Source organism: Papio anubis, chromosome 3, assembly GCF_008728515.1.
Source record: "Papio anubis isolate 15944 chromosome 3, Panubis1.0, whole genome shotgun sequence".
NCBI lineage: Eukaryota > Metazoa > Chordata > Mammalia > Primates > Cercopithecidae > Papio > Papio anubis.
This window is the reverse complement of record NC_044978.1, coordinates 82802811-82827829: the sequence shown is the minus strand read 5'-3', so window position 1 is coordinate 82827829 and position 25019 is coordinate 82802811. Positions and strand designations below refer to the sequence as shown.

Genomic DNA, 25019 nt, shown 5'->3' with positions numbered 1-25019 from the left:
AAATGTAGACTTGCCATAGGTTCTTCTGTCAAGAAATCTACCATTTAAATAAAGAGCAATAGTAGGCTAAGATATTAGTCTACTAAAATATAACAAATTACATTTATAAAGACAATTGATCAGCCAGGCATGGTGGCTCACGCCTGTAATACCTGCACTTTGGGAGGCTGAGGCGGGCAGATCATGAAGTCAGGAGTTTGAGACCAGCCTGGCCAATATGGTGAAACCCCGTCTCTACTAAAAATGCAAAAATTACCCGGGCATGATGGGGCATGCCGGTAGTCCTAGCTGCTCGGGAGGCTGAGGCAGAAGAATCACTTGAACCCGGGAGGCGGAGGTTGCAGTGAGCTGAGATTGTGCCACCGCACACCAGCCTGGGTGACAGAGCGAGACTCTGTCTCAAAAAAAAAAAAAAAAAGGAAAAAAAAAGACAATTGATCAACGTATTATCAGATATGATGCATACTAAATAAAACATTAAGTTGAGAATAACTTGTTCCACAATGATCTCTTGATCAGTAAAACTCCTTATTCTACAGATAAGGAAAATGATTAAGAGACTTGTCCAAGGTTGCCTAACTAGTAAGGGCATATTGCATCATACACATTGCATTGTAAATGCATATTTTCATCTTACATGTTGCATTGTAAATCTTTACACAAATTTAACCCAGCCTCAACTAAAATATTTTTTCTTACCTACAGTTGTGGGCATAATTGGTTTTCAATTTTAACATCAACTACCTTTAAAGAAAATTGCTTTTTAGCAGCAGGGGCCTGAAGTTAAAGTGTAAATTTGAACTAGTGAGCAAGGAATAATATATTTATTTATTTATTTAGAGATAGAGTTTCATTCTGTTGCCCAGGCTGGAATGCAGTGGTGCGATCTTGGCTCACTGCAAGCTCCGCCTCCTAGGTTCACGTAATTCTCCTGCCTCAGCCTCCTGAGTAGCTGGGACTACAGGTGCCAGCCACCACACCTGGCTAATTTTTTGTATTTTTAGTAGAGACGAGGTTTCACCATGTTAGTCAGGATGGTCTCGATCTCCTGACCTCATGATCCACTAGCCTGGCCTCCCAAAGTGCTGGGATCACAGGTGTGAGCCACCGCACTTGGCCAAGGGCATGTACTTTAATGAGGTTGATAATTTTAATCATATCCTGCAAAACATTATGAAGTTCAGGTGACATTTTTCAGCTAGCCGGCATTTCTCTATGGATGACACAGTGCATGGACTCACATTTAGAAGCAACCTTTTTGACCTGTGAAGTGAAACTAGAAAGCCGTCCAGTCATGGCAGCCACTATGTCTGTGCATATACTGACGTAAAGTGACCAATTCAGTTTTTCTGATATTTAATCATTCAAAGACTTGAATAGTTCTGCAGCTGTGGTGTTTGTTGACAACAAAAGTGCACGTAACATATCCTCATGCATAGCCTCCTGAAAAATATATTGCACAAAAGCAAGCATTGTTGCATTGTTGTCAACATCGGTCAACTCATCAACCTGGATTGTGTACCATGGTGACTCATTAATTCTAGCAATTGTGCCTCAGTATTCTCTGTTATTTCATCAGTTTGTCTAGTTATGGTGCTAGCTGAAAGAGGAACACGTGCTACCTTTTGAACGGCATCCTCTCCTAAAAGGTCATGACAGATGTCCTTAGCAGCAGGCAGTATCAAATCTTCACCGATAGTAAAGGGCTTCTTAGCTATGTGGTTAGTCGCTAAGAATGATGCTTTTAGTGTCAACAAATTTGATGAAGTAGTGGCTTTCAATAATTACTTCTATTCTTTATGTTCATGTTTTTTTCTTTTGAAAAACTCCAAAGACTTGTCTTTTAATACAGGCTGCTTGGTCTCCATGTGGCAAAGCAGTTTTGAAGGTTTTATGGCTTCACTGGATAGCTGGTCACCACATATACAAAGCAGACTTGGAGAATGTGAATCACCTGTTGCAATGAACCTATAATTTAAGTAGGACTGTTGGTATTTTCTTTTAAATGAAGCTTCTTTTTGTTGGCAGTCTTAGAGTCTTCTGCTGTTTCATCATTGAGTCTTTCCCCCTTTTTAAAGAAGGTCTCCAGTGATGTTTGGTTTTTACTCATTGTGACTGGGGTTAGCTTGTAGGCTTATCAAAACTGTGACTGAGACAAGTGTGCCGTGCAGGAAGGAGGTGCAGATAGAAGTGATAAATAAAATAATGGGCAGGCCATGTACAGACTGAAATAAATGTTGCCTTTTGACTTAAAGCCTACCACCAGATGCAGCTGTACAACTGAAGTACATCAACTCACTTGCCACTCTAAAGCCTGCCACCAGATACAGCTTAACTGTCACTTGCTTCTCACTGACAGGGTTTTGATGAGTCCGCAAGTAATTGATTTATTATGGTCTCTGTGCAATCAAACCTCTGTATTAATGTTAATCTGTATTTGCAGCCACTCCCCAGCACTAGCTTCACTGCCTCTGCTCCACCTTAGATGATCAGGCATTAGATTCTCATAAGGAGCCCACAACCCTGATCATTCACATGCATGGTTCACAGTAGGGTTCGTGCTCCTATGAATATCAGTGCTGCTGCTGATCTGACAGGAGGCAGAGAGCTCAGGTGGTAATGCAGCGATGGGGAGCAACTGTAAACCCAGATGGAGCTTTGCTGGCTTGCCTGCTGCTCACCTCTTGCTGTGTAGTCCTAGGTACAGGGCCTAGGACTAGTCTGTGGTCTGGGGTTTGAGAACCCCTGATGTACACTATAGCCTTACATCCTTCTTTAGAAAAGTCTAATATGACTATAGGTAAGAATAACTTTTATATGTATTTAGAAATAGTTTAACCTTATTTAATAAATGTGTTTTTATAGTTATAATTTTTATAATGTCACCAATCTTTGATTTTTATTTAAAAGAATATATTATTCCGGCCGGGCGCGGTGGCTCATGCCTGTAATCCCAACACTTTGGGAGGCCGAGGCGGGTGGATCACGAGGTCAGGAGATCGAGACCATCCTGGCGAACACGGTGAAACCCCGTCTCTACTAAAAATACAAAAAAATTAGCCAGGCGTGGTGGCGGGTGCCTGTAGTCCCAGCTACTCGGGCGACAGAGCAAGACTCCGTCTCAAAAAAAAAAAAAAAAAGTGCATGCCCTTAACTCACATCTGTTCATGCAGCTCTGTAAGGAGATGGACACAGAGTACACACGTCCTCTTAAACACAGAAGTTGATGGCTTTCTAAACGTGAATCGCTGGCCAGAGTTTTGAGTTATGAGAGCTGCTCCAGAGATTTCTTTTAGAAAAATAGTCACCACTGGCAGCACATTTCAGTGACAAAGAATGGGTCAAAAAGCTTGCCTCCTTGTGTGATATATTCAACCTGCTCAACAAACTCAATCTGTCACTTCAGGAGAGAATAACTGTGTTCAAGTCCACAGATAAAGTGGCTGCATTTAAAGCTAAACTGGAATTATGGGGGTGGTGAGTGAACACTGGGATTTCTGACATGTTTCAAACATTAGCAGAGATTTTTTGAAAGAGGTTGAGCCACGGCCTTCTTTCTCCCAACTGGTGCAGGATCACTTATCTCAGCTTTCAAAAGAGTTTAAACATTACTTCCCAACCACAAAGGACCCTTGAACTGGGAAGGAATAGATCCGCAAGCCATTTGTGAATAAGCCAGGTGAATTGACTTCATCTGTGCTAGAAGAGGATCAACTCGACAATATCAAATCTCCATACATTCTAGATTAAAATCAAGACAGAATATCCCGAGACTGGCACAAAAGCACTGAAAAGCCTGCTTCCATTTCCAACATCCTATCTTTGTGAAGCAGGGTTTTCTGCAGTGACAGCAAACCAAACCAAAACGAGATTACAGAGCAGACTGAACATAAGCAACAGACTTTGGGTGTTACTGTCTCCCATTACCCCCAGATAGAACCTTCTAGTTGCAGGAAAGCAAGCTCAGGGCTCCCACTGAGTCTACATTATGGTGAGTTGTATAATTACTTCATTATATATTACAATATAATAAAAATAGTAATAAAGTAGACGATAAACGTAATGCACTTGAATCATCCTGAAATCATCCCTCCACCCTCCATCCATGGAAAACCTGTCTTTCACAAAACCAGTCCCTGGTGCCAAAAAGGTTGGGGACTGCTGGTATATACATGGTATCTGCATTTTTCATTCCAGAGGCCACCAAAAACCAAATCATTTAAAAGAGCAATAATAGCACTTTTATTCAATTTATTTGTCTTGCTTCTATCAAATTACTACCAATTATTAAGATAAATGTTTTTCTTGCCTTGAAAAAGATTTTTCATCTAGAATATTGTGGTAATGGAAAACTATTAACTAATCAGAGTAACAATATTTTTCAAAACTAAGATGGATAATTATAATTCTATAAACACTCATGGCAAGATGTTTTATTGGTTTAATACAATGTGATTTATACATTAAAAAAGATTTTTGATAATTTTAAGGTCACTTCAGAAAATCTGTGAAGAAGTTAATTTAATAGTATATTTGTAATAAAAGTTTAGACCACATACTTTCCTTGCCAAGAGAGTAAATTTATTGAGTCTTTGCAACAATTGCATTTAAACTGTATCATTAAATTATATCTAAGCTATGATTAGTATTTCTCCCTACTCTTCAATGTGACCTTTATTTAACACAGTTCACTGTGTGCCTAGGAATACAAGTATCCTATTTGAAGTTACCAGGTGTTCCTTTCAGGAAAATAATCCTTTTTTTTTTTTTTTTTTTGAGATGGAGTCTCACTCTGTTGCCCAGGCTGGAGTGCAGTGGTGCATCTCGGCTCACCACAACCTCCGCTCCCCTGGTTCAAGCAATTCTCCTGCCTCAGCATCCCAGGTAGCTGGGACTACAGGCATGCACCACCATGCCCAGTGCGGTGGCTCATGCCTGGAATCCCAGCACTTTGGGAGGCTGAAGTGGGTGGATCACAAGGTCAAGGGTTTGAGACCAGCCTGGCCAAAAGAGTGAAGCTCCTCTCTACTAAAAATACAGGAAAATAATCTTAATCCCAGCTACTGAAACGCTTAGTACTAAGAAGTTTCAAATGTTCATATATCCCCTTTTGAAGTATTTTTTGGAAATATTTCAGAGAATGCCTACCTCACAAAAGATGAATACTGGACTATGTTAACATTGAATTCCTACATAATCTGTAAATTAAATTTTCTCAAATGAAAATTTGCACCTACATTTATCATTAAGTAATAAAAGAAACCAAAACCCTACAGTTTAAACAAAATGCATTTTTGTTGGCCAAGTTCTGCTTTTCATTTAATTGTTCTGATACTCTACAGTACCTCACAGGTTTCCTTTCTCGAAGTAAGTCTTCCAGACTACGTTCACAATGTTCAGCCACGACCACTAGTCGTTCTGAGTAAAACAAAGCAAACCCATGTTATATTTTATCAATATGACATGTTAAAAACAAAATAATATTCTCCACTGATGATATTAACATATAACACCCATAACAATATTTTAAAAGAGCTTTTCAAACTCTATGTTAACCACATTATTACCAAGTATATAGGATAATAAACATCTAATAAAACAATAACTATTTTTTTATCTTGTATTTTTCTTCCGCTAGAGTTTTTCTTATGTCCATCAGGAAAAACAGGCAGAAAGACTGTCCTTGGGGAAAAAATAACTCACCCTTCTTCTGACACAGATTGGAAGAAAGAAGTAAAAGATTAGATTAATATATAAAGAATTTTGAAAGAAGGGGAAAGGAAGGAGCTAGGTACAGATTGCCTGACACTCTGGTTTTAAACACAGATCTTTGAAATTGCATTTAGAAACTTGGAAAAAAGTAGAAATGATCCAAATCATAACTACAGAGAAAGAAAATCAACCTAGAATTATTGTTAACCCTTGAACAATGCAGGGGTTTCTTAAAGGTGCCAACCCCCTACACAGTCAAAAATCACCTATAACTTTTGACTCTCCCAAAACTTAACTACTAATTGCCTACTCTTGACTGGAAGCCTTATTGACAACACATAAATAGAATAGTATCTACATTTATTTTATGTATTAATGACACACCTTTTTATTTTTTTTTCTATATTTCTAGGCTATATGGTTCATCAATGAGTTTTTTCAAATTGTCGAAAATGTCCAAAGAATTTTCCAATATAAATTCAATGGAAAAAAAATCTGCATATTTAAGTGGATGTGTGCATCCAAACCCATGTTGTTCAAGGGTCAACTGTAGTTTGTAACATCATACGGTCTGCTGAGATTAAATAATACAAAACAGTGGTAGACATGATCAACATTATGATGTCATTTTTATTTTCCCACAGATCAACTGATCAAGATGGTACAGTTCTAAGGGCTAGTCCATACTTTTTTTTGCCTCATCCATTATCCCAAGTCAGTAACATGATGTTTGACAATGAATCTAAGAGGAACAAAAGAAAAGTACAACTGGGTTTCCAAGCTTTTGGGGATTTGACAAGGTTATTTGAGGAGTTTGGTTCAAAAGAAGTTGGAGTGTTGTCAGTATCTATGCAAAATGGATTCTAAGTAAAATAAGGAAGAAGTTTAACACAAAACACAATGACAGACTGAGACTAGATAAAGTAAAGGTGCAAAGAAACTAGGAATAATGATAACTGTAAAATGAAAATTTGGTGAAAGTGAAAAAGTAGCCAAGGTAGAAAAAAGAGACAGAAGAAGATGGGAAAGAGGGAGTTCAGAGTAAGAAATCTAGTATATAAAATAGTTCAGTAATGACTGGATTAAGGTATGGTCTTGAATAGGGGAAGGAGAGATGGACAATTGTGTTCAGGCAGACATGTCAAGTGTCGGAGCAAAGTATTATCTTGGATCATATCTAAGTTTACTCTGTCTAGCAAAATGGGATTATACAGAATGATCTGAAACACAAAAATTAAAAATGCTATATATGAATATTATCATTTTCGGATAAAAGATTCCAATCGTAGAGGAATAGGAATAAAATGAAATAGCAAATGATGAAACTAGAGAGGGAGGTGAACAGGAATATTTAACAGGAATTTAAAGAAAATTAAATTTAAAAGAACATTTAATGAGAAAAAAAGAAAAAGAAAAAGGAAAGGAAACCATGAAATAAAAGGTCAAGTTATTTACTTAATAAAGAAAAGAGTATGCAAAGGTAAGCTCCAAGCAATTTAGTACAATGGTAAAATTCCAGAAGAAAAAAGCTGTCAACCTTATCAGAAAACCAAAACAAGAAGCTGCATTCCTTTGCTTTTCATCTTACCACGTTTTGTCCATTTTCCTTACATTTATCTGGCTCCCTCCCCTCAGTATCCTCTGTAAATCTTTACCTCTTCTACCCAAATTGAAATACTACCAGTTTCTCCACCTTTGATTCAGGGTCTTTTTCCTGTTTTCTCATCTATTCCCAAGGCTGAAAAACTCTGAGATTTTATTGTAAGCCCAAAACTCTCTTCTGAACTGCAGGCTTTTACAGCCCATATTACAGGATTTTAATATAAAAGTCACGTGAAACTCAAGAGAACCAAAACTCAACTTATAATTTACTGTTAAAGTCTGTCCCCTTTAATACTATTTCAGTCAATGATATCACTATCCAGTCAACTGCTCTAGCTAGAAACTAAACAGTAATCTCCCCTTCTCAAATGCAAATAAACAGAGTGCTGCTATTTTTATCTCTCAAATATTTCTAGAATCTATATAGTTTGCTCCATCTGCCACAATCTGGGCCCAGCCAGCATCATCTCATTAGAGAACTACAACAATCTTTTAACTGATCTTCTCACATTAATTCTTATTTCTTTCCAACATATTTTCACACTAAAGCCCAAGTGATAAAATCATAAGAAGTCTGAATATGGAACTCCCTCTCTAGCTTCATCTATGTAATTTTATCTTAGTTTACCAACTTCCATCACACTGATCTTCCTTCTGGCTTCCTGCCTTAGGGCACTTACACATGGGTTCTTACTGCCTCAAATGATCTTTCCCACATAGTGGTAAAGAGTATAGACTATTTTGTCTGGGATCAAATCCCAGTTTTACTACTAATTAACTATGTGACCTCAGGGAAATTTTCTAACCTCTCTATGACAGTTTTTTTTCTGTAAGATGAAGAGAAGAATAGCCACCTACCTCACAGGGTTGTTGTGAGGTTGAAAAGAGTTAATATATAATAAAAGCCTAGAATAGTGTCTGGCACATAACAAGCACTAGCTAATTGTTAGCTTTTATTATTATTCATTATTCAGGGCTCAGTTAAATGTGACTTCCTCAAGGGACACTTTTCTGGACCTCCCAACATCGATTTGCTCTCCTACAACATACTCTATTCCACATTTTAATTTTCTTTCGTAGCACTTGTTTCAACTCTAATAATTTGTATGCATTTTTATTTTGGTCCAGCCAGCATCATCAATAACTCCAACTTATTCATGGTTTTACTTTCTGCAGTTTCCAAAAATTTTAAATGGAATATTCTAGAAATAAACCATTTCTAAGTTTTAAATTGCATGCCATTCTGAGTAGTATAATGAAATCTCTCACCAGCAATTAATATATGCCAAAAAGAAGACATGGCCAGGTGTGGTGGCTCACGCTTGTAATCCCAGCACTTTGGGAGGCCGAAGTGGGCGGATCATGAGGTCAGGAAACCACCCTGGCTAACATGGTGAAATCTCATCTCTACTAAAAATACAAAAAAAAAAAAAAAATTAGCCAGGCGTGGTGGCAGGCACCTGTAGTCCCAGCTACAGGCTGAGGCAGGAGAATGGCGTGAACCTGGGAGGCGAGCTTGCAGTGAGCCAAGATCACGCCACTGCACTCCAGCCTGGGCAACACAGTGAGACTCCGTCTTAAAAACAACAACAAAAAGAAGATGTAAAGTGTTTCCTTCAAGTGAAAAGGTGAAAGTTCTCAACTTGATAAGGAAAGAAAAAAAAATCAGTTGTTAAGATGTATGGTAAGAAATTTTCTATTCGTGAAATTTAAGAAAAAAGAAAATCATGCTAGTTTTGTTGTCATGCCTCAAACTACAAAATTATGACCACAGTGCAAGACAAGTGCCTAGCTAAGATGGAAAAGGCATTAAATTTGTGAGTAGAAGACATACATAGAAACATATTATGACTCATGAGAATCAGATTCTGTACAATCCTCAGTTTCAGACATCCAATGGGAGTGGCAGGAGACTTCTTGGAACACATCCCCTGAGGAAAAGGGGGGACTACTATAGTATCTTTTTTCCTATCAGATAATATATTTTGTGATGGCAGGAATGAGGTGGGTCTCATCACAGGTGCCTAGCAGTGCATCAGTAGTTGTACACAGGTGCATCACAGTAGTACATCACAGGTGCCTAGTGCACACAGGTGTACTGCATCACATGTGTGTAGAATGTCACTTACAACATATAGGCATGTAATATAAAGATAACTGTTAAATGAATTAGCTTTAGCAAAGGCATGATGCGGCCATTAGAAATGAAGAATCTCATATGACCACAGTCACTAAACAGAGCTCTGTCCTGTGTAGAAAATTACATGCCCATATTATAAACTCAGTAGCACTGACTTTCATGTAAAACAAAAACAAAATAATTTATTAAAATGTGCATATTCCATTAATCATTTTAAATTGGATATTCATAATTCTCCATATCTATAAGAGATTTCCAAAGTATCTGGCACAACTAAAATTTTTCAGGCTTTTGGAAACCCCTTCAAAATATCATAAACAAGTGTTTGCCAAAGCTTCAAGATTCTATGGAACTATTAAGCATAGTTTTAATGCTGCAGAGCCATAATCCTCGGCAGAACATCAAAGTTTCTCCCAGAGATAATGTAGTGTATACCAAAACAATATTTCTACTATGAACTATGTTTTTTAAAGAAATCTTTAGAGAGTCTTCATTCTAAAATCTCTGGACCACTGTTTAAAAATAACATGTTATAAAAACAATAGAATTTCACAGAATAGAGCATTTGGGAAACATAATGTGCCAAATATAAATCATCAATGTAGTAGCATTATTTATATAAAAAAAAAATGTGATGCTAAGATGAACTTTAAAGAGTAGAATATAAAATAATTGCGAAATAGTCTTCCTTCTAACAAAGATTTGAGGAACCCCAAGTATGATGTAGTGTCTCCAGCCCAAACTGTGTGTTTTAAGTTTGATAGGGTTTGGCTGTGTTCCCACCCAAATCTCATCCTGAATTCTCATGTGTTGTGGGAAGGACTCAGTGGGAGGTAATTGAATCACAGGGCCAGGTCTTTCCCTGTTCTTGTGATAATTAATAAGTCTCATGAGCTCTGATGGTTATATAAGAGGGAGTTTCCTTGCACAAGCTCTCTTTTTTTGGCCTGCTGCTATCCATGTAAGACATGAATTGCTCCTTCTTGCCTTCCACCATGACTGTGAGGCCTCACCAGCCACATGGAACTGTAAATCCATTAAAGGTTTTTCCTGTATAAATTGCCCAGTCTCGGGTATGTCTTTATCAGCAGCGTGAAAACAGGCTAATACAAAGTTAACACTAAGAAACTGAAGAGAACACACATTTAAGCAAGAATAAAGGAGTTGAATAAGGGGCAGGGAAAGTAAAATAAAGTTTTTAAAAGTAGCGTTTTTTTTTTAAATTTAGAGAAAGAGGTGAATCATGGATCCCTTAAAATAATATAAACGTCAGAATACATTTACTGCATCACTTTTGTTATTCACAGTAAAAATCGAGACTAGCTCATCACCTTTAAAATATGATTATCTCAATAAGTGCTTATACAGTTCAAAACCAACAAAGAAAAATACTATGCTTAAAGAATAGTATTGGTACCGGAACACTGCAATGGTCAGTTTTATGAGTCAACTTGACGAGACTATAGGATCCAGTCATTCAATCAAATACTAATCTAGATGTTGCTGTGAAATTATTTTGCAAATGAATAAAGTCTATAATCAGTTTACTTGAAGGGAAATTATCCTAGATAATCTGGATAATCCTGATTCAATCAGTTTAATAGCCTTTAAGAGCAGAACTGAAAGCCAGGTACACTGACTCACGCCTATAATCCCAGCTACAGGAGAGGCTGAGACAGGAGTATCACTTCAAACCAGGAGTTCAAGACCAGCTTGGGCAATATAGTGAGACTCCTGTCTCTGAAAAATAAATAAATAAAAAATAAATAACTATGAGCAGAACTGAAGCTTCCCTGAAGAAGAATAAATTCCACCTGTGGATGACAGCTTCAGCTTCTGCCCAAGAGTTCAGCTTGTCCTTCTTGATGACCTTCCTCATGAATTTCAAACTTGCCTAGCAGCCCCCACAATCATGCACACAAATTCTCAGCAATATTTTTAATATACTTATATAATGTATACTACATATATAATTTATATAATTATATAATTTGTTGTTTCTCTTATGAAACTAATACAAACACAGATTAAAACTTATATGCTAGAGATACAGAATAAATTAATCTTACATTCCATATAATTGTATTATTCTCTACTTTAATTTCAAATAAAATAATTTTTATTCTTGATTTCACCAGCAATCATTGAAAGATTTCTGGATAATCAATACCAAATTAAAAAGCATGTACTACCATTTATAATCTTCACTCTTCTTCTAAACACAGCTGAGATTTCAAGCTCAAAAGAAAAGATAAAATTTGTTAACACAGTATTTTCAGCGTTTACTGGCTTCTTTTCTCCTAAAGATATTTTCTTCTACTAGAAAAAAAGTTCTGAAATTCTAATAAAGTGTCTACCATTCCTGAGATTAAAAACTTCATCCTGCTGAGTTAGCAAGAAAATATTATCATCTTTGATTAGTTTTGAATGATCTATAGAAAACAGTGAAATCTTTACTTCTGAGCTAACATAATATGTGAAAACATATTGTTACTAAAACAGACCACATGTAAGAGGAGTATGTGACTCCAAGTAAGAAGTTAATTGTTATTGACTTAACAGTAACATGCAGGGTGGGAAGGGGCATGACTAACAATAGTAAGATATCTGCATAGCAAGAACAGAAAAAAAGAGGAAAAGTAGAATCAAAATCAAAATTCTTTGAGAAGACACAAATCAAAGTTATATGGTATTACACCACTGAAAAATAGGTGTTCACACTGAGAAATACTTTCACTAAGGAGATTGTTCAGCAGCAACTTTTCAAATTTTTCAAAGTAGATGCAACTGAACTGACTACAATGTTTTGGAACAAACAGACTTTTGCATAAGCAGTTACTCTAACAGTAAATTATTCCTCATACACACAACTTTTCAGAATGTTAAACATTGCCAATAAAAACAAAATAATCAAATTCCCTAGCCTAATGACAATCGATATTTTCATTTCAGACAACTAGACTTAAAATATATAAACTTTACATATATTCATGACCTATGTTACCCTAGCAGAGAGGGCTGCTGAGATACATGAGGAGCAGGGCAAGTCGGGGAAGCAGAGTAAACAGCAATATGGTGGACAGGGCTAAGGGGGCTAACCATACCGTTGAACTGGCCTCAGAGAACAACAATCAGTAGAACAATTACAGTTTCTAAGGGGATCAGTTCCCACCTGATTTTGATAATCAAAAAGAAGGTTCATAGGCAAAATTAGCAAGAATGCTCCCCAAAGAGAATCATGCTATAACACAGTTCCTAATTCAGTGTTTATAGAGGCCAAGTTAGGTAGAGGAAGGAAAAGAAGGAGCTTTGGGACTATTTTGTCAATTGAGAAAAGGCCTAGGAAAAATTGGTCAGAGGAAAAACCCCAAATACATAAAGTGAAGCTCCAAAGGGGCTTCCAGATACAGTGGGAATAAACAAAGGGCTCTTGGTGGCAAGAGTGGAGAGACAGGCCTCTGCCAACTTTACAGATGTTCACCACCCATGGTGAATACTACTGTACTGACAACCAAAGAATGGTTTTGGAAACAGGCCAACTCTACAACTGGCAATTTTTTAGAATCTATAGCTGAATTAAGGGTAATGGGGTATTGAAGTATACAGGTTTTGAAAATATCTATTATATTGCTTGGTGATGTAAAAAGCCCCAAATGATCCCCGTAATTTTTCAACATCTACTTAATGTCATTGAAGCCAGGTAACAAATAAAAATCTTTGGCAAAAAATTATTTTTTGAACAAAAATTAACTCACCAAAAGTTATTTTCTGGGCTTTCAGCAAATGGCTGGAGCTATCTATAGTCTACTATATAGTTACCACTAGTTTTCACAGTTCTCTTTAACCAAATTAGAAAAAGTACCCCTCCCCCTAGAATAAATTAGAGAATCAGATTTCAGCTCCCACCTACTCCATTATCCAGAAGCTTTTATGCAGTGTGGCAAAACCCCATACAGTGGCCCTGACTGTGGGTCTCCTGATTGGTAAATATATGACATGGTGCAACACTAGGTGCAGGTCAAATCAATTTTGAAAAGACTAGGACCTGACATTAGAACTTCTCAAGTTAGCCTTAAGAAGATGATCTCTCCATACCCCTTGATACTCTACACCAGTGCTTTTAAGCCCCCCTCTCCTTTTTGTTTTTTTTTACATTAGGAATCCTTTTCGAAAATCTGTGAAAAACTATGAATTTTCATTATTCAGCAAACACATGTGTACATATGTATACACACATACACAATTTTATAGTAATTTGAGGGGTTCACAGACTTCCTGAAGCCTACTGAAGCTACAGTTTTAAACTTAAAATTTCATTTCCTTAGATGTTTACTGTAAATTAAAAGTAATCTTCAAAGCCCTTCAACTGACTAAAGGGACCATCTCTTGGCCAAGGGGACCCCAGAATAACCTTGAAAACTGAGTTCTCAGCCATGATAGGACTTAGGGTCAGACTACCTCATTATACCACCCTCTTAACCATGATTAGGCTTTCTTCCCTAGGGACTTAGAGAAAACCAGCCCTTTCAAAAGATTTCACAACTGATATCAACCAACTGTCTGACACTACCCCTTCTTTTTTGCCTGATAAGCAACCATCTGCCTGATAACCAACCATGGAGTGGTTCTGGCCAGTCTACCAAGAATGAGCAGTAAGGGTTTTCGTGTCCTCTGCTCCACCTTTGACGTCAGAGGGTGAAAAACTCCACCCTCGGATCATGACCATCAGATCATGCTAACATTGCCATTTTTTATATGTGGGACCCATGAAGCGGCTTGAAGGGGAATGAAGTTTAAATGCACATACACATGGTTCTCCTTTCATAAATATTCATGACTCCTCCCATAGCTTACTGATACGTGTATTTGGCCACTCTGCTCAGTATAAATTTATGTTACCTTTGCCCCTCCCTCATAGCATAATCCATGAGAGAAAATTGCAAAGAACAAAATCAAGGATATGTGAATCAAAAAACCTCAAAGCAACTCAGCTTGGCTGGAATGAATGGTTAAATTAATGGAAACAACAAGCAATACATCGAAAGAGGACAGCACAGACTGGATCAAGGACTAGATGAAGGATTTTTGCATGCAATAGCCTAGTAAAGAGTTTGAATTTTACCTGGTAGATTTGCAAATAAATGGGCAAGTGTATGAGAGAGAGGCAGGGTGGGGGAAAAGGAGGAGAGAAAGGAGGATATGTGTGCACAGGAATTGATGATAGCTTTATATATTTAGTGGATACAGTATTTATAACTTTGGGTAACAAAGTAGAGAACATAAATAGGAAAAAAAAAAGAAAATAACTTACCATGCTTTCCCCTAGAAATATCCACATATTGGCACAGTCTGGGATGGGTGATGGTTTTAAGGATTTGAAAGCGCCCTAAAATTTTGATGGAATTTGGTGTAAGAGGAAGCCCATTGCTTCCACAAACATCATGTGGCAGAGCCGAGGCAAAGAAGGTAAAGGCTCCCATTTCAGCGTCCTCCAGGGGAAACATTTTTGGAGTCCTAGGTCTTCTAAGATAATCTGGAAAAGGAGAGAATTTTAGGACACACCAAATATGAAGCCAGACAGACCAAACCTTAAACACAATTAACATACAACTTGGAGGAAAATGCCAATCTGAACCCTTCACAGTAAAAATATCACAGTAAGAAAATTCTAAAATATCAGAGGACAAAACGCCTCAGCATACATTTATATTGCAGCTCTGAATCAAACTCAAAGATTTTCAATGGCATAAAAAAGGAAAGATGATTCCATCCTCAATGACATCTTGCAGTTTAAAGAGTAGAGGAAGTCTGTTACTGCATCTTCATATTATTAATAAGTCTCTTCTCTTTTTTTTTAGACAGAGTCTCGCACTGTCACCCAGGCTGGAGTGCAGTGGCACCATCTCCGCTCACTGCAACCTTCGCCTCCCGGGTTCAAGTAATTCTGCCTCAGCCTCCCAAGTAGAGGCACCCACGACCAAGCCCAATTAACTATTTGTATTTTCAGTAGAGATGGGGTTTCACTATGTTGGCCAGGCTGGACTTGAACTCCTGACCTCCTGATCCACCCACCTCGGTCTCCCAAAGTGCTGGGATTACAGGCGTGAGGCACCATACCCAGCCAATAAGGCTCCTCTCTTTACCTAAAGATTGAATAACTCACATACCATCAAGAACCTTCCTTCTCATACAGTGAGGTAAGTCAGGAAAGAGAGAATATAGATACCAACTGGTAATTAATCAGGGACCTTATTAATAGTAGTAAAGCTTAAACTAGATTAAAAGAAGGCTCTATAATATTAAATAAGCAATTTTCATTTTTATGCTAGATGTTTTACATAATGTATGATCTGATTTAATCTATTAATAATCCTGATAGAGCTACTGGCTCAAGTTTAGAGATAGTTGTTCCACGTGTATAGCATGAGACATGCTATTTGCACTTACTCCAAAATAAACGGTGCCCCCAAAGTTGTATAAGGTAGTAGCCTGGAGATTAGGAAACTTGCTCCATATCAATCTGAATCACATTAAGGCAACCATAACAACACAAAACAAAACAAAGGAAAACAAAAAAGGTCTTCTGACATGGGTAAAAAATATTTTACCCATGGACCTCACTAAAAAGACATTCTACTGGTAAAGCCCTGCATTTTTCCCTTCTCAGCTTTTTGATAAATATGCTGGAATTCCAATTCAATAAAACCACTTTTGTCTGACCAGAAACCTTACTGAAATCATTAAAAATATTTTTAAAAATATAAACCCTTAACAAGGAAGGGACACAGGCCATGAGGTGATGAAAGATTTCTAGAAACTTGTACAAAACAAAATATATATGGAAGAGTATTGTCACAAGAAGCAGAAAGAAATAAGCTACAACCTATAATAGTCAAGAGGTTTGGTTTTTTTTTTTTTGTTTTTTGGGTTTTTTTTTATTGAGATGGAGTCTCGCTCTGTCGCCCAGGCTGGAGCGCAGTGGCGTGATCTCGGCTCACTGCAAGCTCCGCCTCCCGGGTTCAGGCCATTCTCCTGCCTCAGCCTCCCGAGTAGCTGGGAATGTGCCGCCACCACGCCCGGCTAATTTTTTTGTATTTTTAGCAGAGACGGGGTTTCACCGTGTTAGCCAGGATGATCTCAATCTCCTGACCTTGTGATCCGCCTGCCTCGGCCTCCCAAAGTGCTGGGATTACAGGCGTGAGCCACCGCGCCCGGCCTATTAGTCAAGAGGTTTGTTTGGCCCTTTCAGATTCAGAGGCTTCAGACTTAGAGAAGGCGGGAACAATGGTAAACAGCAGTCAAAGAGGGTTTGAAATCAGAAGGGTGAAGTGTTGAATAATTAGAAGTATCAATTCTGCCACCAGTCCCACAACATAGGCAGTTATTTACACTCTGAAAATAAAAGGTTCTTTCCTAAAGAATCTGAACAAACTGAGAACTACAGTAGTTGCTATGGACACTGGCAAGAAGAGCAAATTCCTCATGATTCTGGAATTTGTAGGACCCCAGCTAAGATTTGGCTGTGCACCCAGCCATCCTAAACCAAAAGGTTATCAGTCAATAAGCCTGTCCATATAGGCAAAGCTCCCAGGCAGCCTTAGCTCTTAAATAATGAGTTGTCTGAGAATCATCAGATAGTTGAGGAAAGACTACAGTATCAAGCGCAAACAATAAAATAAACCTCCAAAAATTTGGCTTTGGAAGCAACTGAAATAATTTATGAAAAAACACAAAAACTAACTCTAATAAATATAGAGAGATTTGAGAAGATATTGCATCCATTACATGAAACAAGTTACAGAAAAGCAAATTATACAAAAGAATAAAGAGAAATGGCCAATAGATATATGGGAAGATAAACAACCTCATGAATAATCAAGGAGTTGCACATTAAAACCACCAAAAATTTTTATCTACCAGACAGTTAAAAATTAAGAAATCTGATAACACATAATGTTAGAAGGATGTGGAAAAATAGGATCTCTAATTTGCTGTAAGTGGGAGTGTAAATTAGTAAAATCACCAGAAATGTTTTACACTATCTCGCTATTATATTCCTACAGAAACTCCTACACACACACACACACACACACACACACACACACACAGAGTGGACCTGTGCAAGAAAGATCAGGGCAGTATTGCTCCTAATATCCCCAAACTGGAGACAATTTAAATGTCCAATGGTAGGTAAATGGTTAAATAAATTGTGGCATATTCACCTGCATACATAATGAAAAATAAGCAAACTATAGCAATGTTTAATAGCACAGATGAATATTGAGTGAAAAAAGTAACATAAAATATGCCAATTTTTATAAAACTCGAAAACAAAACAAAAAAATAATTCTGGAATACTTACATCTATTGTAAGAATATGTTCAATAAGTAAGGGAATTAAAAAAAAAAAAAAACTCAGAATATGGTTACTACCAAATTAAAGCAGGGGTAAGGTTAGGGAAAAATCCACAAGAAGCTTCAAAAATCTTGAATAATAGCCTAGTTTTTAGCTGGTGAATTAATGGGTGTTCATGTTATCATTATGCTTGGTAATTTCCATGCTCTATATTTATCTACGTGTGTGTTAATACTACATATTTCATAATTTAAAATTTTTTAAATAAAATAGATTTTCAACAGAACTCAAAAGAGTTAAAGGAAAGTCTTTTTTACAAATGGTGCTGGAAAAAGATATTCATATAAAAAATAATAACCTTAACTTCTACTGATACATCCATAAAAGTCTAAAATGGATCATAGGTTTCAATGTAAAGGTAAAACTGTTAAGTCTTCTCATTGAAAACATAAGAGAGTATCTTTACAACCTTAGGCTAGGAAAAGATTTCTTAGACATGATATAACAAAGCACTAGTCGCAAAAGACAATTTTGACAAAGTAGACTTCACCAATTAAAAACATCTGCATATCAAAAGGCACCTGAGAAAATAAAACTTCGAGTTAAAGGGAAATATTATTTATATCTGTCTATATATACATATGACATTATGTATACATAGGACCTTTTAAAATCAAATATATGTGTGTCTATATATAATTGACCTGTATTCGGAGTCTATAAATACCACAATTCAATAATACAACAAGCCAATACATAAATAGGTAAAAGTCACAAATACATTTTCACACAAGGCATGAAAAGTCAATAAGCACATGAAAAAACTGCTTAATATCATTAATTGGGAGAAATGCAAATGAGAATCCCTTTAACTTCTACAATGGCTAAAATTAAAATGACTGGCAATAACAAGTGTTGAGGAGAATGTGGAAGTGGAGCTTTGATATATTGCTAGTGTGAGTGTAAAACGGCAAAAGAATTTTGGAAAATATTTGGAAAACTCTTCTAAAGTGAAAAATATCCCTAACTTGTGACTCAGAAATTCCACTCCTACTAGGTGTTTAACCAAGAAAATGAAAATATTTGTCCATAAAAATGCTGGTATGAGTATGTTCACAGGAACTGTACTCTTAATAGCTAAAAACCAGAAGCAATGCGAATGTCTCACAAGTGAATCAGTTAACATACTTGTACCATGAAATTCTATTTAACAAGAAAAATGGAACAAACAGGCCAAAACATGGATGTACCTCAAAAATATTAAGTTTATGAAAGAAGCAGATACAAAAGAGTGCATACTGTATGACTCCATTTAAATGTAATTCCAGAACTATAGTTCTAAATTACAGTATTAATAAAAATCAGAAGATAGTACTGCAGATGGGGAAGAGGGCTTGAATAAACAGAAACAGAGGAACTTTCTGTAGTGGTAGAAATATTTTCTATCTTGATTGTGCTGGTAGTGGTTCTATGGATGAATACATGCATCAAAACTCATTAAACTGACCACTTAAAATCAGTGTGTTTTAATATGTGTCAATTTTATCTCATAAAAAATAAAATTAAGAGCCTATGAGAAGATAAACATTGCCATACATTTTCAAAGCATCAAATGTAACTAGAAAATTTTAAACATTTCAGAGAGAAAAAAATGATTCCGCTATCAACAAATTAAAGTGAAACTGTCATTCTCATCAGCAATAATGAAAGTTTGAAAAGAGCCTGGTGCGGTGGCGTGTGCCTGTGATCCCACATACTTGGGAGGCTGAGGTGGGAGGATCATGTGAGGTCAGGAGTTCCAGACCAGACTGAGCAACACAGTGAGACTCCAGTTCAAAAAAAAGGAAAAAAAAGTTAGAAGACATGGAAGGATTGAGAGTTGAAGGAAAATACTTCTGATTCTATATATACAGCCAAATTATCAGTCATAAGAGCAAATTATAATTTATAGCCATACAAACATTAAAAAATAAAATTACCTTTCACATGCCTTTTGTGAGCAAGCTTCCTTAGGATATATTACAGGGAAATAGGGGGAAGTCCAATAACAGAAGGTGAGGGGCTAAGAAACAATGTTATTTACCCAAGAATGAATATAAACCCAGGATAGGAACAATTCAAAAGGACTAGAATGCAATTTGTTCAAATTAAACAGAAAGCCATTGGGCTTCAAGGGGAAAAACTTCAAACAGAAGAATGGAAGCTTCTATGTCCATCATACAAAGAATGAAAAGACTCAGTGAAGAAAGCACATCCACCTACCTATTCCTCAGGAGAAAGCAGAAAGGCAATTAAGAGAGTAGGGATAGTTAAAAACTATGTAATTACATAGTCCAAAATATAAAGCATGCTCAATTACAGCATAATATTTTGCCCTTGGCAGGAAAGAAAGAAAAACCCATTTGACCTTGATATCATAAATAATCTTCTTACTATGGCAGAGGGATCATGAAGTTAAAACTCTGGGAAAAAAAAACATATCGAAGCATACAGCTTGGACTTGCACTAAATAACAACTATAAAGCCATAATACTGTAAACATTTTTTTTTTAATTGGTTTTTGGCACGTGAACAAAGTACAAATATTATAGTTAAGAAATATATTATCAACTTTGACAATGTAAAAGTAAATGTCCAGCTAAGAGAAAGTGGGCATAAATGTAGTTTCTAAGGTGATAAAGAAAAAGGTAGAATCACTACTTTTCTCGTTTTACCAAACAAGGAGTCAAATATAGTTTCAAAAGTTGACGTGAAAAATTTACGTATATTATTTTGAATTATAAAGTAACCAATACAAAAGCCAAAAATTTTGATTATGAGTATTCCCAAATTCTGAGAAGAGAGATTGTGAATGGTGTGGGCTATTTCAAGAAGTCAACAGAAAAAGAATTAGTTTAACTTAGGGCTATCTCAATAAGTCAACAAAAAGAATTAACTAGGTTTAACTTATTATTTAACCTACAGACCTAAAAAAGGTTAAAAGTGGTTATCTTTGAAGAATAGTACTGAGAATAGGACAGGTGACACAGTTGTACCTTATTATTCAATCCTACTATGCCATACTTTTTTTTTTTTTTTTTAGACGGAGTCTCAGTCTGTCATCCAGGCTGGAGTGCAGTGGCATGATCTCGGCCCACTGCAGCCTTCCACCTCCCGGGTTCAAGCGATTTTCTGCCTCAGCCTCCCGAGTAGCTGGGATTACAGGCGCCCACCACCACGCCCAGCTAATTTTTAGTACAGACGGTGTTTCACCATCTTGGCCAGGCTGTCTTGAATTCCTGACCTCAGGTGATCCACCCGCCTCGACCTCCCAAAGTGCTGGGATTACAGACGTGAGTCACCGCGCCCGGCCAACTATTTGATTTTCAATCAGATATCTTTATCACTTAGCTGAAAATAAAATAACCAAATAAAACACAATGACCGAAAAAGATAAAACACTAATTAACATAAAAGATTTCATCAGTGTTCTTTTTTCACTACCTCTTAGATGGTTGTACATAAAAAGGCTCACACACAAAAATGCACACACAGACATTTGCTTACACCTGGTGAGTGGAAGAAAACTACTGGGGGAAAAGAACAAACAAAACGCAGAAGTGAGAGATTAGATGAGGCAAACAACATTGCAAGCAGTTGGGCTTGAAAATTAATTCATTCAACAAATATTTTGAAGCCCCTATTTTAAGTCGGTTGTTTTTCCAGCCGGTGGGCAAAGGATAATGAACAAGTCAGAATCTCTGCCCTCAAAGAACTTATAGTTAAATGACTCGAATGGGGAGAGAGAGTAAAAAACAGGGCAAAAGATGTTGATTTTATCATGAACAAAAGTTTCACATTTCTTCTACAGGAAAATGATACTAATTCATTTATTTTATATATACATTCTCTCAAGAGGTTATTTTTGTCCCAGATAGATAGAAACCAGGACAGGGGACCTTGAAAAGCAGCCACTGACAATCCTCAAGTAATTTCCTTTCACTGCTTCACGTTCTCCTACTGCTCAAGAGGGTGTTACACTTCGAAAATTGACTAAACCTCGAGCGCCAGAAACAAATCAAAGCAAAATTCTGCCTCTATGGTGAGAAATGGAGGGGCAGATTCTAGATTCTCTAACCTCCTCCTTTAGCCTTCCTTTGAGGCAGTGACAGAGCGACTGCTGAGCCTACGGTTCCCAAAGGACTCAGGTGAACCTGATTCACAGGAAAGGCGGGCTGTAGCTAGGGATGGAGACAGTACCCATCAGCAAGCAGCTCCACAGCTCGGTTCTCTTATCCCTTCTGAAGACATGCGGGGCCACTCACCGCTCCTGATAGTCCTCTACCTCCCACAGACCCCACCCACTACGACACGGAAAACTAGATTACCCAAATACCTGCCTCTGAGTCTGGGGACGCAGGCAAACACAAAGACAAGGGGGATGGAGCTTCTACACAGGGCCACAGCGCAGTCGCTGTGCCTGGTGCTGCCGCTACGACTTAGTGCACTAGACGCTGCATTTCAGGTGCTCCTACAAAAGAGGCCGCTCCCGGAACGCCGGGAGCTCAGAGGTTGCCCTTCGCCCGCGAGCCGAGTCAGCTAAGGTTCCCTTCGCGGAACCCGGCAAAGACCGCGAGCCTGGCCTTGCCCAATCACAGATCCCAGCTATTTACCCTCCACCCTCCCCTCAGCCTGGCCTTTTCTTCTGCCTTCACAGCCACCGCGACCCAATACTGAGGAAAGACCCCGACTTGTGGCGTCTTGCCCCTTGCCCAAACTGGACTCGAAATGAAATATAGCGACAGAGAAAGAGGTGCCGGGGGACGAGGGGGCGATTGGAAATCCTGGGTGAGGGAATGGAAGACGAGGAGCGTGGTGTGGAAGGTTAATGGGACTGAGCACAGGAAGAGGAAAAAAGAATTGACGATTTAATCTGTAGAAGACTCAGGCGTTCAGCAAGGACACCTCACTGGGTCCTTTCTCACTGCTAGAGTGCTCGGGTGGTTGTCCCTACATGCTTCCTGCTGTGGCTTTCTCGGAACCCGTGGCCACCGCTTCATGTGAGTGACGTCGTGGAGGGTCACTCACTCGGGGATCGCGGATTGCGATCGTAGGGGTCTTCCTTCTGTAACTTGCCTCCAGGAGAGAGAACCTGGCCTGCGGTTGCTAACGGATAGTCCGTTCGCACCAGGACCAGCCCTGGCCTGAGGAAACAGGAAAGAGCTTGAGACCTCCTTCTAAAGGAGCCGCGTTTGAGAAATGGGATGCAGGGCTAAGTTAAGAATGCTACCGAAAAATATCGATCCCTAAGCGTATTTACTGTTATGTGAATGTGTGTGTCAAAGGACCTGGGTGCTTTGGGGGAGAGAAGGGTGAAAACGGGAATTTATTCATTCAGCGAATAGTTATTAAGCGCCCACTCTATTCTAGGCACCGTTCTCGGCATTAGATGAAGAGCAGTGAACAAGACAGACAGAAATCTTTGTCTACTTGTAGCTCACATTTTAGTGAGGAAGGCACATACTAAGCAAAGTAATTAGAAACATGCTGTATTTTAGGTCGTGATAGTCCTGAAGAGAAATACAAAGCAGAGAAGAAGGTTATAGAGTGACACAGGAAGGTCTTGCTGAAAAGATAACTTTGAAGTAAAGGGCTGACAGAAGTGGGAAATGTAACCATGGGAATATCTTGGGGAAGTGCAGTCAGACAGAGGGGACCAGCCATTGCAAAGGTCATGAAGCAGAAACCTGCTAGAATAGCAAGGAAGCCTGTAGGTCAGGGTTGAGTAAAGGGTTTAGTCCTTCACTGGAGATTAAATCAAGGAGAGCAAGTCATGAAGATCTTGAGGACATCTAACTTTTATTCTAAATGAAATAGGACTTTGGAGGGTTTTGAGCAGTAGAGTGATGGAATCTGACTTCCTTTTAAGAGGGTCACTCATAAAGGAAAATACACAGAGGAGGGCGTGGTAGGAGAAAAGAGACCAATAAGGAGAGTGTTGCAATAATCCAGAGGAAGCATAAAGGTGGTTTGACTATGGGTGGTAAAAAATGGCCAGTGATATTCTTGATGTACTTAATTTGGATATGTAAGAGTATTATAGATGACAGGGTTAATTTTATTTAATTAGACTTTGAAGGACACTTTAAAAAGGAATTCCAGTGTGAGTTTCAGAGTGGCAAACGCAAGTTAAAATCATGGCTTTGCTCTGTGATACTTGAAGGGATTCCGATAAGTCATGTAATTATCCTGGATCTGTCTATAAAATGGAAATAATACCTGTCAAGATTACAAAGATTAGGGTATATTATAGGTATTTAATGACAAGGTATCTAATGGACCTAGTCTGCAAATCTGAACCAGGTAAAAGATGGCCTTATTGTGAGGTAAGAGGGTCATGGGAGGCCAAGGCATACTCCCTTTTAAATTTTATGGACTCTTTACCCAGGACCCCCTGTGTTCTCATCAGTAAGGGGAAAGCAGGCTCTCTGGTAAGGGAAACAAGAATAAATAGGAACTTTCATAAAAAAGCAATTTTAGATATTCTTTTTATAGGTTTTGGCAAAGGTTGATAAAAGGCCTATGGAATTACTGCTGGTTGCTGCACTTACATATTTTGAGTGTCTTGAGATGCATTGTTCTCAGTGTATTTAATTTTCTTCTTTAAATTCTGACTTTTGACACATATGATTTAAATCCTAGCAGGAATTTTCACCTAGTTCTAAAAGGTACCACATTGCTTAACACTGTAATAGGGACGTTCTTTCAGTGTGGGGTATTTTATGTATACTGTAACATTCTTAGATATCCAGTAACTAGATTGTGTAGCAAATCAGGAAAAGAAGTTGGAAGGCAAGAAGAGGAATGAAGGAAGGAGAAGAAAGGAAAAAAATGATTAAAATTACTATAGTCTATCAATTCTGATATACACATTTTTCTCATATATACATCTCTGAAATAGGGATGATTTTTAAATTGTTGACATCTTTAAATCACTGTAGATGAATTGGCAGTTGTGAGATATTTGTCATTGCCCACACTTACACACACTTAGTCATAACTTAATCTTCTCATTATTTCAGTTTGAGTTATATGTGCAGTGTTGGCATATAGTTGTTGAGTTTAATTTCCCTTTTAAAGATCATTTAGAAGATTATGATCAGCATTAGAATGAAAAGTTACTGTGTATGAGTGAAAACAAAAGGGTGATACAAGATAAGAATCCAGGGT

The 25019-nt window shown here is 37.8% G+C and overlaps 2 protein-coding genes across 6 annotated transcripts in view; one reads left to right on the top strand and one right to left on the bottom strand.

Annotated features, from left to right (window-relative positions):
• The window catches only part of TBCK (TBC1 domain containing kinase), a 237214-nt gene extending 214748 nt beyond the window's left edge, over window positions 1-22466 (bottom strand). The window contains exons 1-3 of one of the 4 annotated variants that reach the window (XR_002522144.2): window positions 22190-22291; window positions 14766-14987; window positions 5346-5418 (exon numbers count right to left, since the gene is read on the bottom strand). Coding sequence is in view for 2 of the 4 variants with exons in the window: in XM_009207317.4 (XP_009205581.4) it covers window positions 5346-5418; window positions 14766-14958 (266 nt within the window). In the remaining 2 variants the exon portion in view is untranslated. Of the gene's footprint in view, window positions 1-5345; window positions 5419-14765; window positions 14988-22185 lie in introns of those variants that run through there. The other 3 variants (XM_009207317.4, XM_009207318.4, XM_017958927.3) reach the window with 3 other exon arrangements.
• The window catches only part of AIMP1 (aminoacyl tRNA synthetase complex interacting multifunctional protein 1), a 31271-nt gene continuing 27909 nt past the window's right edge, over window positions 21658-25019 (top strand). Inside the window, exon 1 of one of the 2 annotated variants that reach the window (XM_003899061.4) lies at window positions 21658-22602. Coding sequence is in view for 1 of the 2 variants with exons in the window: in XM_009207316.4 (XP_009205580.1) it covers window positions 22848-22849 (2 nt within the window). In the remaining variant the exon portion in view is untranslated. Of the gene's footprint in view, window positions 22603-22727; window positions 22850-25019 lie in introns of those variants that run through there. The other variant, XM_009207316.4, reaches the window with a different exon arrangement.